The following is a 13,318-nucleotide window of genomic DNA, read 5'->3' on the forward strand; positions in this document are numbered from 1 at the left end:
CAGCAAGCCTCTGTCGCATTTCTTGACTCACTTTTCCCATCTGTAAAATGACTCCTGTGACATGACTAGAGGCAAGGACTCTACTGGCTCTCCAAATATGTTCTCCATAGTCTCTATTAAATGGAGGGCACTGAACAGGTCACTTGTCCCACACCTACCTTGGGAAAAGGCGTTTTTGTTTTTTTTTTTTAGCATTTCCAGAAACCTGTAAGTGGAGGAAATTGAGCATGTGGCAAAGGGTGGAACTCTGGACTCAGATCACCTGCCTTCAAATCCTGGCTGCTCCACTATTGTTTAACCTCTCTGCGGCCCAGTGTCCTTCTCTGAAAAATGGGATAATAGACTCTGCCTCATAGAACTGCTGAAGGAATGAAATAATGAATGCTGAACACTACCTGGTACATGTAAGCACTCAATGATAGCCATGATTACTATTGCACCATTGTTACCATGGGCTCACACATAGTAGGTGTAAGACAAGAGAGAACTGTTCAACATGTGATTGCAGGATAAATGGACTCAATTTGGAATGGCCATAACTGCCTGCACAGCCTTCATTTTCCCACATCTGGCAGTTGTCAGGGTAACTCTTGGCTGCCCTAGCTAGTGGGACTGCAGTCCCCAAAGCTTCTCAGCCTGGGATCTTCTGCACCAGCAGTGTGCCCCCTGGCCCCGCTAGACAACATGGACTGCTGTGGGTTCTTTTCAGCCTCACACCCCACCTCGCCCTTTGAACCTCTAGGAGTGAGCAGTCCTCAGCCTAACAAGGTCACCATTTACAGGCCAACAAGTGATCCTGACTTGCCTTGTAACTGGAACCTCGGTCTACAGGAACCTCTCCAAACCTGGTGTTCCCAAACAGAGATGCCTGGGAGGAGGGAGGAACCCTCCATGGTTACTGATCACCTCTATTCCCAGATTGCCTTCACCTTCCCTCTTTGTGGACACTCGCATTGGTAGTATTCAGACAAACCACCACAGACAGCCTGTTTATTGGGGAAAGACTCATCTCTTCTCTCGTGCGATGTTAGCAAAATAAATAAACAATGAAACCCCACAATCGTACACTATTTACAACCTGCAGGATGACCTGGTGACCAAGTGGGAGGACTGAACCCTTCTCTGTAGGCCAATACTGCACTCTTTCAAAGCAATGGGAGAGGTCCAGCAGCCAGGCCAGGGGATCAAAGGAGACCAAGGGTCTACTTCATTTCAAGCTCGGGGACAGGCTGCACTTCTCGCAGATCTGGAGGGGCAGCATGTGAGTCAGGGACGTTCTGTTTATGGCCACCAGTAGCTGCAGCTTGCTCAGGCAGTCCTGCAGCGCCGCCTCGGGGTGCCCGCCCAGGCGCAAGTCCATCGGGCGAGGGAGCTGCAGCATACGGTCTGCCAGCGCCAGGCAACAGACGGCCAGCAGGGAGGGGGTGTAGCTGGTGAAAGCGTAGTCAGCCAGGCTCAGCTCCGCCACCCCGCGCGCCAGGGCTTGCGCTTCCAGGGCTTCGGACACCTCTGCCTGCCCGGCCTCCACGCGTGCGTGCGTGAAATGCTCCAGGAAGAAGCTGATGGTCGGCGCGCCCAGGCTGAAGTGCAGTTTGTGCAGCACGATGCACTCGAGGTTGCAGAGCTGCTGCCGGGAGAAGGCGCCGCAGCACAGGGCCAGGAGCTGCTTCACGAGCGGCGGGTGCACCTCCACCTGTAACACAGGGGCGCTCATCCCTCGCTGCGCAGCATCCAGGGCCGGAGGCCCACCCAGTCTCACACCCGGGAGAAAACCAGGACTTCCCCCATCCCTTCCAGCGAGATATTTGGGGCTTCGCCTCTCCATACTTCCACTGTAATCAACTGGGGTGTACTTCCAGCGCAACGCTGAAAACAGGTTTGAGAAATTTTGAAGTTTTTTTTTTCTTTTTCGGAGACTAGAATAGAGGGGCTAGAGAGAGCTGTTGACACGCGGCCTATTTCTTTGCGGGCTGGGTGAAAGGATTGTTCGTTTTGGGGGGAATTCTGTAGTTAAGGCTGTGGGGTATGTAAGCTTGCAAAATGAGTTCAGGGAACCCTGCACTCAGCCGTGTGCACTGAAGAGCCGCGCGGCCAGAGAGCGGCTGGGAGTCTGGCTCCTCCGCCCCCCAGACCCCGCGTGGAGGTACCTGTTTGCAAGCGATGAGCAGGGACGTGACCCCGAGCAGCTGGAAGCAGTCTGCAGCCACAGGCGTGGTGATAAGGAAGCGGTCCAGAGTGTTCACCGTCAGGCACAGCGACTCGAAGGAGAGGCCGAACCGGCGGTGCACGGGGATTAGCCAGCTGAGCAGCTTACAGCGGGATTCCGCCGTTACCTGCCGGAGGGAGGAGGGAGGCGGGCCAGTTGAGCCTAGGGCTGAGAGCGGCTGTGGAAGGGACAGGGCACGAAGACCTAGGGAGCGTCCCCGGAGGGAGGCAGGAAACAGAGGAAAAACCTAAAGGCGCTGGAAACGGAAAGAGGTGGGCAGCGCTGCTGTGGAAAGAGCACAGGCAGGGCTAGGAGCCAGGCCGCCGGGATTCGTGCCTGGCGCCGTGCCGACCGGGGATACACGTTACCTCGTGTAATACTCTCAGCAATCATTGGGGGCAGGGAGGTCACCACTTTGCAAATGAAGAAACAAGTTTAGGACTGTGAAGTAACTTGCTGGGGTCGGTAGGAGTCTGGACTCGAACCTAGAAACTGTCTTAACTAATCTGCATTCTACCGCGTCCCTGCTAAACAGTTTGGAGACTTCGGGCAGGTCACTTAAGCCGTCCAGGCCCCGATTTTCTCCATCTGTAAAATGAGGCTGGTGGCCCGGCCCTCCAAAGCCCCTTCCCGCTCGGACCGGGGGCAGAAGTCGGGCTGGCGAGGGCCGGGGCGCCGCGGAGGGCTGACAGAGCAGAAAAGGAGAGAGCCCGGGAGAGGAAGAGGAGCGGCGGTGGAGAGCTGGCTCTACCAGCGCCTCACTTGTGGCTGCCGCGCCAATGACTCCCGCGGGTGGTAGTGGCTTTCCCGCGCCTTGCGGAAGGCGTAGCAGCTCTGACCGTAGTCGCGGAAGGTCTGTAGATCAAGCTGCACCAGCTGCTGGGCAGGACCGGGTAGGGGGCTGCAGCCTCGCGCCGCGGGGCTGTCTGCACCATCCGAGCCGGAGCTGGGGGACTCGAACAGGTCGCAGACGCCAGAGTCTCCGGGTAGCGGGCACGGGTTCAGCGGCTGCAGCGGCTGCTTCCTCCGGAGGCGTGGGCGCCTGCTCTTCTTCACCGGGGCACGGAGGTTCTGGTCGTCCCGCCTCCCAGCCCGGGCGGCGGGACTCACGGGGCTGGTGGAGCAGGGGGTCACCATGATAAAGCCCGGTGGCCGTTCTACGACTCCCCGGCTGCGGTGAGGGTGGGCACGCGTGCGCGAGAGTGCGGAAGAGGCCAGGCCTGACCCGCGGCGAGCCCATAAGTACTCTGCCTGCAGGTTCCCTCAGCCACACCCCCGGCTTCTCACTGGCTGAGCCCAGAGCGGCACAAGAACCGCGTTTTCCCGGCTAAAGACCCGCTCCCGAGCGCGCTGCTGGCACACTCAGCCGCCGGGGTCTGCAAGGGGGAGGAGGAGCTACAGCGCGCAGGGCGCACTCGCGTTGAGCGGCCCGCTCCGTGTGCATCCCTTGTTACCCGGGCAACTGAGCTCGGGTTGCAGCAGGAGCTGAGCGCGCGCGGCGTGGGGTAGCGGTGGGGTGGGGCGGCAGCTAGGCCAGGTGGACGCCGTATCCAGATGAGGAGATCTAACCGCGCCCGGGAAAGAGATTCCCCTGGGGGACATCTCCTCGTCCTTGGCCAGATGGTTTTGACAACTGCGAGAACCTTCTATGCCGGCTGTAACCAGGTCGGTAATTTTGTAAAGGTCCGCTTCCGAGCTCCAGACGAAGGCTCCAGCTAGAATTCTGTCAGCACAGACGTTTTCTTCAGTGACCCATACAAACAATAATTATAATTCAGTTGCGTTTGTGATTTTCGTTTTAGGCAGGACCTGAGGAGCCAGTATCCTTCCTTCCGCCGGGCTGGGGAGCACAGCCTCCGCAGGTTCCTCGATGCTGCTGCATATCTAGGGGCCAGTCCAGCCAGCCAGCCGGTATTCGTGCTCCAAACAGAAGGCTGCCCGAGGAACCTCCAACAGCAGGTCTGCAGTCCTGTGATATTTTCTCCGCACTTTCCCCCCAAACCAAGTAAGCTGCAGCCGTTTAAGAACTTATCATTGTTGGAGGGTTGCATTTCTAGCTTTATTAAATTGCTCACCGCCTGCTATGTTCTAGGTCATTAGCTTCTGACCCCCTGCTCCGCGCGGCTCAATCTTTCTCGGTTATTCCCTGCTTCCTGTTTCCGCTGCTTCAAAGTGGAAGTTTCCTTTGAGGAAGCTTCCTTCAGAAGCCTACGGAAGTAGAGCTGGAGCGGGGGAGGTGAGAGAGACTGGACTAGACGTGGCAGCTTCCTGTTCTAGTAGAAGCGGCAGTCCTTCTCCGGCCTGAGTGAATCTCCCTCGGGCCCAGACCCCTTAGAAGAGAAGGGGCACAAGTAGCATCTAGTCAGCCTTACAGGCATCTCCCAGTGGCAGAAAGCCCACATACCCTCCAGCTGATGAATTTTGCAGAGGTGCTCGAAGAGGTGAGTTACTAGGCGCTGTTTGGCGAGCAGGTTCAGCCATTTTTCATTCCAGAAGAAAATTGACAAATATATGTAATCAAAATGTAAATCCTTGTCCCCAGAAATTTGGCGGAGTGTGGGGTGGTGTCTTCTAGAGATTCAGGTAAAAGAGAAGGGACAGATTTCGGGTTCCAGTCAGTGTTCCTCCTATTTTCCTGTAATTCTGAACAAGGTCTTTAGTCTTCAGACCTAAATAATGTCATTTATAACATGAGAGATGAGCTAAGACTTACCTGTATTTCAAAATACAGATGCCAGGCCTCCCTATCTCCTCTCAGGCAATTGTTGGGGAACTTTTATAGGAGGAGCAATTAAATCTGTGGAGTGGAGTCAGGTATCAGACTTCTTTGAGAGGGTGTCTAGGTGAGGAGGAAGGACCTAAGAATTATGATTCTTTAAATTGGCCCAGATGGCCATGTGGTATGGTGGGAAGAGTGCACAGTCAGCTCCTCGGGTTAAAATGGTCGCTCTCTTTGATTGGTCATCTTGGGCAAGCTGCTTACCTTCTCTGAGCCTCTGTTTCCTCACCTGTTAGTAGTGGGTATTAATACTTGCCTTAAGAGTCAAGTGAAATAGGTGTGAAAACTCAAAGTCCTTTTTTGAATACAAAATAGTGGGGTCATCTTAAAACTGTCATTGGGGAGTCGATATTATCACACGAGATATTCTGAAAAGCAGTACCATCATTTTACCCACCTGTGGACAAGAGGCTAGCGGTACCTTGTTGAAAAGGCTTTGTCCTCCCAGAGAGTTTGCCTGCCGTTAGAGTTAACTCGTAATAGGGGGTGCCTGAGCTTTGGCCTGATGGCTCTATTCCTCGGTACTTGTGGAATGCCTGCCATGCCAGGTCTAAAACAGTTAGCATGGCTGCCTGGGCCCTGCCCTTGCACAGCTATCACTGTAGAGGGGGAAACAAAACCACTTGTCATACTTTTTAAATTACTGAAATGTAGTAAGGGTTATGATGGAGGATCTCCCGGGTGTGGGGTTGACAGATGAAATACAGGACTCCAGTTAAATTCAAAAGTCAGATAAATAAGTGTTTAGTATCTCAAATATTGCATAGTACCTATTTATACTAAAAACTCATTCATTGTTTATCTGAAATCCAAATATTGCATGGGGCATACTTATGCTAGAAGAGTATTTATTGTTTATCTGACGTTCATATTTAACTGGACCTCCTAACCTCTGGCAGTCCTACCTGGGGCCGTAGAAGCCCATATTAGAAACAACTGGCCTGGACTGGAAAGACTTCCCAAAGCAAGTGGTGGTTAAGCAAAGATAGAAGGATGGGGGTGGAAAGAAGATAAGAGGGAGATTTGGCCGCAAGTATTTAAAATAGAGAAACAGGATGTGGGAAGGTCTGGAAGCATGATTCCTGGGACATTCTAGGGCCTATCTGATGCAGAATGGCTGGAACACAGAGTTGGGGGGAAGGGAGGAGAAGAAACAGGGGAGATAAGAGATAGTAGCTAATATATAAAACTTCTCATGTGCCAGGGATTGTGTTGTGCTTTTTATATGTATATATTATACTCACTTTATCTTCACAACTCTATGAGATGGATTCTATTATTATCCCCATTTTACAGAGAAGAAAAACTGAGGCATAGACAGGAAAAGTAATTTACCCAAGGTCATGCAGCTGGTAAATGGCAGAACTGGATTCAAATGGAGACAGCCTAGCTCTTTGCTCCATAATCACCATGCTCTACTCCTTCAATAGCAAGATCGTGCAGTTCCTTGTAGGCTACGTTAAAGGTTTAGACTTTACCTGAAGCGGCTGAAGATGCTTGACCAAGGGAGAAACACGATCTGTCTTTTGTTTTAAAAAAATTACTCTGATACGTGGAAAATGGATTGGAGGAAAAGAAACTGGAGGCCTTTAGGTACAGTATTTGTGGTTCAAGCTAAGGGCATTTTATTTTCCCTATGAAGGGTCTTTAAAATTAATTTCTGTTTTTTAATCTTTCTGGGACCAGGGCCCAATGCACCTTAAAGGCACTAGGCAAACCTGAAATACTTTAAAAATGTAAAACCTAATTAAACCCAGGCTGCTATGATGAAAGCTGCTTAGCCACGATTTGACACTGCTTATTTTCAGGTGTTGTTTATGAAATCTGCACGTGAGTATTAATATAATGGAACCAACCTCGTCTTTTTTTTTTTTTTCTTCCAGTTTAGCACTTTAGCTTCTGTCAAAGCCCCTACCCTCATGCTGCCCCATGTCTATGATTGGGGGACTGAAGTAGGAAGATCGCATTTCCTCACAGTACCTTGTTTCAGCAAACAAAGCAAGTGGGTTGCTACTTAGATATGGACAACTTTGTTGGTACCTCACATGATCTTTAAACTCGGTTTTGATGTCACTAAAAATACTTGCTTAAGACTCTATTTTCTGTTAATGTATTTAAGTGCCCAAATTGAGAAGTATTTAAGGTACTTAAAATCAGACAAGTTTTGCTGGTATTTGGTAAACAAAGGGCAGGAATTTTCAGCACATTTTAAAAAGCCAGACATCTTACTTACACGTCTAAATGTCCACAGGCATCCACACCTGGGGAAAAGGCCATCTCTTTGTTACCTGCCTTCCTGGTGCTTTGCCAATTACCAGTTCATTAAGGGTTCAGTACACATGCTCAAGTGCATTGCTTCTCCCTTAGTGCATACGTGTACTTTTTCTCCCAGCTCACATCCACCTGTGGCAATCTGCCTGGCACAGGTGGTAGCATGTAATAGTTAAGAGCTTTGGCTCTGGAGTCAAACTCCTTGGGTTTTAAGCCTGGGTATGCAGTGCACAAGCTCCGTAAACATGGGCAAGTTACTCAACCTTTTTATTCCTCAGTTTCCCCAGCTGTTAAACAAAAAAATAAGGTAGTAAGAGTATCCCATAAAATTGTTGTGTGGATTAGAAAAAGCATATAATGTGCCCGCATAGTACTCAATATGAGTTACGTGCTGCTATAATTATTGAGTTTTTCCAGCTGAGGTATGTGGGTTATTTTGCCATCCAGGGTGGCTAAGGATAATAATACCTGTCATCCAGTTTGTTGATATGTATAATATATGTATTACATATATATAATATCTCATATGTATCTGACTTATATGTTGATAAATGTTTATAGCTGTAAGGAGCAAGGAGGCTGCTATTCATATTACAGTTCCACTGGACTTCATTTGAGATCTGAGGTGGGTCTTTGGAGTGTTGAACTAAAGATATAGCCCTCCAAATAAGCATTACCTGGGCTAACATTTAAGAAATTTTACTTCTGTAAAGTGTATGTCTTTTTGCCACATTCAGATGCTGAATTCCAGCTATGAGAAGGAAGATGTAATATTGGGTTGGGAGGTCTCCAGCAGCAGCCTGTCCTTCCAGGGCCTGGATCAGAAAAACTAAAAGAGTAGTAAGCACAGTAGCATAATTATGCTTGAGGCCAACCCAGGCCCCAGCTCTCTTGAAATCTAGGAGACTAAGTGACTTGCTTCAGTGAGCCTTCAAAGCATTTCCTCAAACTGTGATTGTAGTCTGATACTCACTCTGCTGTTTTCCTTTTAGATGGTGGGGTTGCCCATGTAGACTCAGGGGTATCAGGAGGGAACAACCCTTCTAGCACTGTGGATATAACATTTAAGGTGTTGACATTTACTTATGAAACAGTCAAGATGTTGTTTTACTATCAGACTTGTTTTAGGAATGTATTATATAGCTTTATTGAGCTACTACCGGTGTATAGAGAGCAGAGTCTTACCTGAAGACTGAGGTCACTCCTGGTGTTGTTTGCTTGGAGAAAAGGTGTGCCTTCCCCAAAAGAAACCACAATAAGGGGGAAATTTTTGGTAATCTGCGAGAAGGAAATGTTTCTCTCTTGTGCTTGTCCCCCCAGGTAGTGAGGTATCTAAGGAGATTTGCTCACGATGGTAGATGTTAAAGTGGCGTGCCTCCGATTTTGTGATATTCTCAGAATGGGTAATTATGACACAAAACCAAGAGACTATAAAAGAAAAGATTGATAAATTTGATTATGTAAAAGTAAAAAAAATGTTTTTACAGGGAAAGATGTATTTTCAGTCAAAACTGGAAAAATACTTGTAACTTATGTCACAGACTTGAGCCTAATTTTCTTTTTTTCATGTTTTATCTGTGTTAGCTGTTTATTTCCTTTTTTCTTAAGCCCAATTTTCTTAAGATCTAAAGAACTTCTATAAAATCAGTAAGAAAGAGTGGCAATCTAATAGAAAAATGAGCAAATATTTGAATAGATAGTCCACAGGAAAATGTGTCTCATATAAAAAGATGCTCAGATTCACTCATAATAAGAAAAAATGCAAATTAAAACTATCATGAGATATTATTTTGCACTTAATCTGATTGATGAAAGTCCAAACCTTTGATAAGAGGATATAGGGAAATAGGGCCTCAATATATTGTTGGTGAGAGTGTAAATTGGTACAACCATTTTGGAAGACAATTTGGCAAGATTTGTAAACATTTATAAAAGGATACTTATTGCAGTATCCTTGTTAAAAGCAAAATATTAATTGTCTTCAGTAAAGGACATCTAAAAAACAGAATATTGTGTAGCCATTAAAAAGAATGATGATGAAGCAACATGGATGCAGCTAGAGATTATCATACTAAGTGAAATAAGTCAGAAAGAGAAAGATAAATACCGTATGATATCACTTATATGTGGAATCTAAAATATGACCCAAATGAACCTATCTATGAAACAGAAACAGAATCACAGACATAGAGAACAGACTGGTGGTTGCCAAGGGGGAGGGTATTGGGGGAGGGTATTGGGGGAGGGATGGAGAATGGGAGGTTGGGGTTAGCATATATAAGCTTTTATATATAGAATGGCTAAACAACAAGGTCCTACTGTATAGCACAGAGAACTATGTTCAGTATCCTATGATAAACCATCATGGAAAAGAATTTTTTAAAAGAATATATATATGTATGTATAACTGAATCACTTTGCTGTACAGCAGGAATTAACACAACATTGTAAATCAACTATACTTCAATTTAAAAGAAAGAGTGAGGAAGATGTTTATGGACTGATATAGAAGATTTTCAAAATAGAGTGTTAAATAAAACAAGGAGAGGGAGAGGGACTCTTTATACCTTTATCCAACATCTGAATTTTGAACTATGCATATGTGTTATCTGTTTTTAAATGCCATTTTTCATATGCAGATGAGCTGAAAGTTAGAAAGCAGGGCCCCTAGGAGAGGCCTGAAAAGTGGCAACAGCTCTCATGTGGACATTAGAAAAGAGTGTGTAGAATAAAACAGGGCCTGTGTACTCTGGGAGCAAAGTTGTATTGCTTCATATGTGAGACTTTTGTTTTGGAACTTGGTTTATATCAGGGAACAGAACTGACAAACATCCCTGCCTTCATGGAGCGTATATAGGGTGGTGGTACAGGGAGAAACAAGCCATATAGGGACTGGGGCATTGAGAGTGCTGGCACGCAGGTTGCAGGATTAAATAAGTTGGTCAGATAAAGCTCACTGGGAAGTTTTGAGAAGAGACCTCTAGGAAGTGGGGGAGTTGGCCAGGTGGGCATCTGGGGGAAAAGCATCCTAGCCAGATAAAATAGCCAGTACAAAGGCCCTGAGGCATGAGCAAACCTAGCGTGAGGAGGAACAATGAGGAGCCCAGTGTAAGGAGTTGGAGTGAGGGGATTAGCAGGTGAGGTAAAAAAGGTAATAGAGGCACATCTTGTAGGACCCTGTTATTACCAGCATTCGCTGAGTTATTATGCTTTGATAGGCTGCACTTTTATTTGTTGTAGCATTTAATCATCACCTGAACCATATGAGCTACATACAGTTATTGTCCCCATCTTACAGATGAGAGACTCTTTAGAGAGGTTAAGGAGCTTGCTTGAAGATTCACAGCTAGTAAGTGGAATACCAGGCCTTAAACCCGAGTCTGTGATTCTAGTCTGGACCTTTATCCTGATGCTGTTCTGTGTCTATTAAGTGCTGAGGGAGAACTAAGGGAAGGCTCTGAGTGCACGCTTGGGCCACTGCGTTGAAGGAGGAGAAAGCTGAGGGGATAGAGCCCCCAGAAGAAGGAGGAGCCCACATGGTTAGAGCTAGTTGCACTTTCTCATGATAAACCTTGGAGGCTCTGCAGTCTGGTTTAGCAGGCCAGCCAGAATTGTCTTGCCCAAGTATGTGCCTAGAGGTTCAAGCTGAGCTAGAATTGAGAGCTTGGGAAAGGAAGCAAGGCTTTGAGGCCAAAGGAAGTGTGAAGCCATTTGGAGTGTGATGAGCACAGACTGTGTCTAATTTCTGTGACTCAGCCACCTCTTAGGAGGTGATCGTGTAACGAAGTGACAGTTCACTTAGCTTCTCAGAGAAAGCACGGGTACTGAAAAGATGAGTTTAAATTGTCTGGAGAGGGAATTCCCTGACAGTCCAGTAGTTAGGACTCCTTGCTTTCACTGCCCAAGGCCTGGGTTCAACCCCTCATCAGGTAACTAAGATACTGCAAGCCATGGCGTGGCCAATAATTAATAAATAAATAAATACATAAGTTAATTGTCTGGAGAGTGTAAGTTCTGCTATCTAGTGGCCTTGCTAGGAGTAGGAGGTCTCAGAAAGCAGGCTGACCTGAGGAGTGAGGGAGGTTAGCGCCTTTGTTCTTTAGCCGAGACTTATGGCCTGTTCAAAAGTGCAGCTTTCTTCCCACCTTCCATTCCTGGTGCAAACAGTGTTTCACATGAAGCAGCAGATCAAAGACAATCACTAAAGGAAGCTTTTACTTTTTTATTTTATTTTTTTAAATATTTATTTATTTATTTGGCTCTACCGGGTCTTAGTTGCAGCATGTGGGATCTTTGTTGTGGCATGTGGGATCTTTAGTTGCAGCATGTGGGATCTAATTCCCTGACCAGGGATCGAACCCCAGCCCCCTGCATTGGGAGTGTGGAGTCTTAGCCACTGGACCACCAGGGAAGACCCTAAAGGAAGCTTTTTTTTTTTTTTTTTTGCAGTACGCAGGCCTCTCACTGTTGTGGCCTCTCCCGTTGTGGAGCACAGGCTTCGGACACACAGGCTCAGCGGCCATGGCTCACGGGCCTAGCCGCTCCGCGGCATGTGGGATCTTCCCGGCGGGGCATGAACCCATGTCCCCTGCATCGGCAGGTGGACTCTTAACGACTGCGCCACCAGGGAAGCCCCCTAAAGGAAGCTTTTAAGGAGTTGTCTTGTTACTTGAATATAACTGTACCTGAACACTGTAGTTGTCTGTCTCTGCTCCTCCACAATCATTATTTAATGAATACCTACTAAGTGCTGGGCATTGCTCTAGATCTGCAGCAGTGGTAAGACACACAAGGTCATATAGAGGGAGGAGAGGGGAGATTGAAAGTAAAACAATAAAATATAAACGATACCAGGCCATGGTAAGTTCTCTGCAGAGATTTTAAAGCGTGCTGGCCTAGAGTGTGAATGGGTGGCCACTTTAAACTGGATGGTCAGGAATGCCTCTTCGAAGAGAGTTCTCACTTCATGTGTTGCTAAAGTCAGGATATCAGTCTTTTTCTTTTAATGTTGTGCAAATCCAGTCCCTAAGTGAGGTTTCTCATAATGTTGCTTAAATTGCTATGCCATTGTTTGGCAGCAGTGTTTTCTTGGGGAGGGGTGGAGGTCCTACAAATGTTTAGATAATGATATTTAAATCTTCCTAGAGTAGTTATGTTGAGGTGAACTGCAAAGGAGTGAGAGTGTGAAGTAGACTTACTGTATACAATGGATTTTTCCCAACCAAGTGCAAGATAAAGCTAGTACATCTCTGTGTTTATTATTATTGTTATTTTAAATGATGAAGGTCTAGCTTGCAGAAGGCTCTTCTTCTGCCGGGTGGGGCATTCTATGTTACCATAACGTCAGGCTTCTCTCTTAGATAGGGGCAGATCTATCATATCTTTTCTTTCTCTACCACATAGAAAACAAAGAAGGCAGCAATTAGTATCTTCAGTCCATGGTAAAACAACCCCCTGTCCCAAACATAAAGGAAAGCTGGTCCTATTGAAAAATAACAAGGGGGAAGGCTGAAGGGCACAATATGTAATGCGCCTACTTGGATGTCAAATCACAGGGTGCAGATCAAAACAGAGCAGCTGGTGAGGGACGCCTGATCATATATTTCTTAGAATTTATGAGAAAAGGCACCAAGGGCCTGCAGTTAACAAAGGCACTCAGCATGGAGCAGGTTAGGCTGCCCTATTGGGAGGCACCAGCCCGTCTCTGAGTGTGTTCAACTATGCGGATTTGAAATGAATGGACGGAGTGGTTGGATTTTCTCCCCATGTGGCAAGTCTGGGTGTTAAAGTTATATCCTTCAGGAACAATATTTCCTAGTACTTTTGGAGAGACTGACAAATTTTCATTTTTCTTCAGCATTATAACCTGCATTTCTGTATGTTGATTATGTCTGCTCTTTCTGCATCGGCTTGGAGGTACATGTGTGTGAACCATTTGTGGAGAATCTGTTTTTTGTTCCAGACATCGCGCTCTCCTGTATTTTATGTTGTACCATCAATTTGAAATTCAAAGACCAATTGGAGGTTGTCTTTTTGGTGATATTCACAATACAAGTTTAACA

At 46.9% G+C, this 13,318-nt stretch overlaps 1 protein-coding gene across 1 annotated transcript; it reads right to left on the minus strand.

Annotated features, from left to right (window-relative positions):
• Nucleotides 1–1,207: 1,207 nt before the first annotated feature.
• Nucleotides 1,208–3,355, minus strand: CCNO (cyclin O; the record flags this gene model as incomplete). Its single annotated transcript, XM_079917843.1, has 3 exons — nucleotides 2,969–3,355; nucleotides 2,148–2,333; nucleotides 1,208–1,693 (listed from the first exon to the last, which is right to left on the minus strand). Exons 1-3 carry the CDS (start codon nucleotides 3,341–3,343, stop codon nucleotides 1,208–1,210), a joined length of 1,047 nt encoding a protein of 348 aa, XP_079773969.1. The 5' UTR covers nucleotides 3,344–3,355.
• Between the last annotated feature and the right edge of the window lie 9,963 nt (nucleotides 3,356–13,318).

This window comes from Stenella coeruleoalba (assembly GCF_951394435.1).
Source record: "Stenella coeruleoalba genome assembly, chromosome: 3".
Lineage (NCBI taxonomy): Eukaryota > Metazoa > Chordata > Mammalia > Artiodactyla > Delphinidae > Stenella > Stenella coeruleoalba.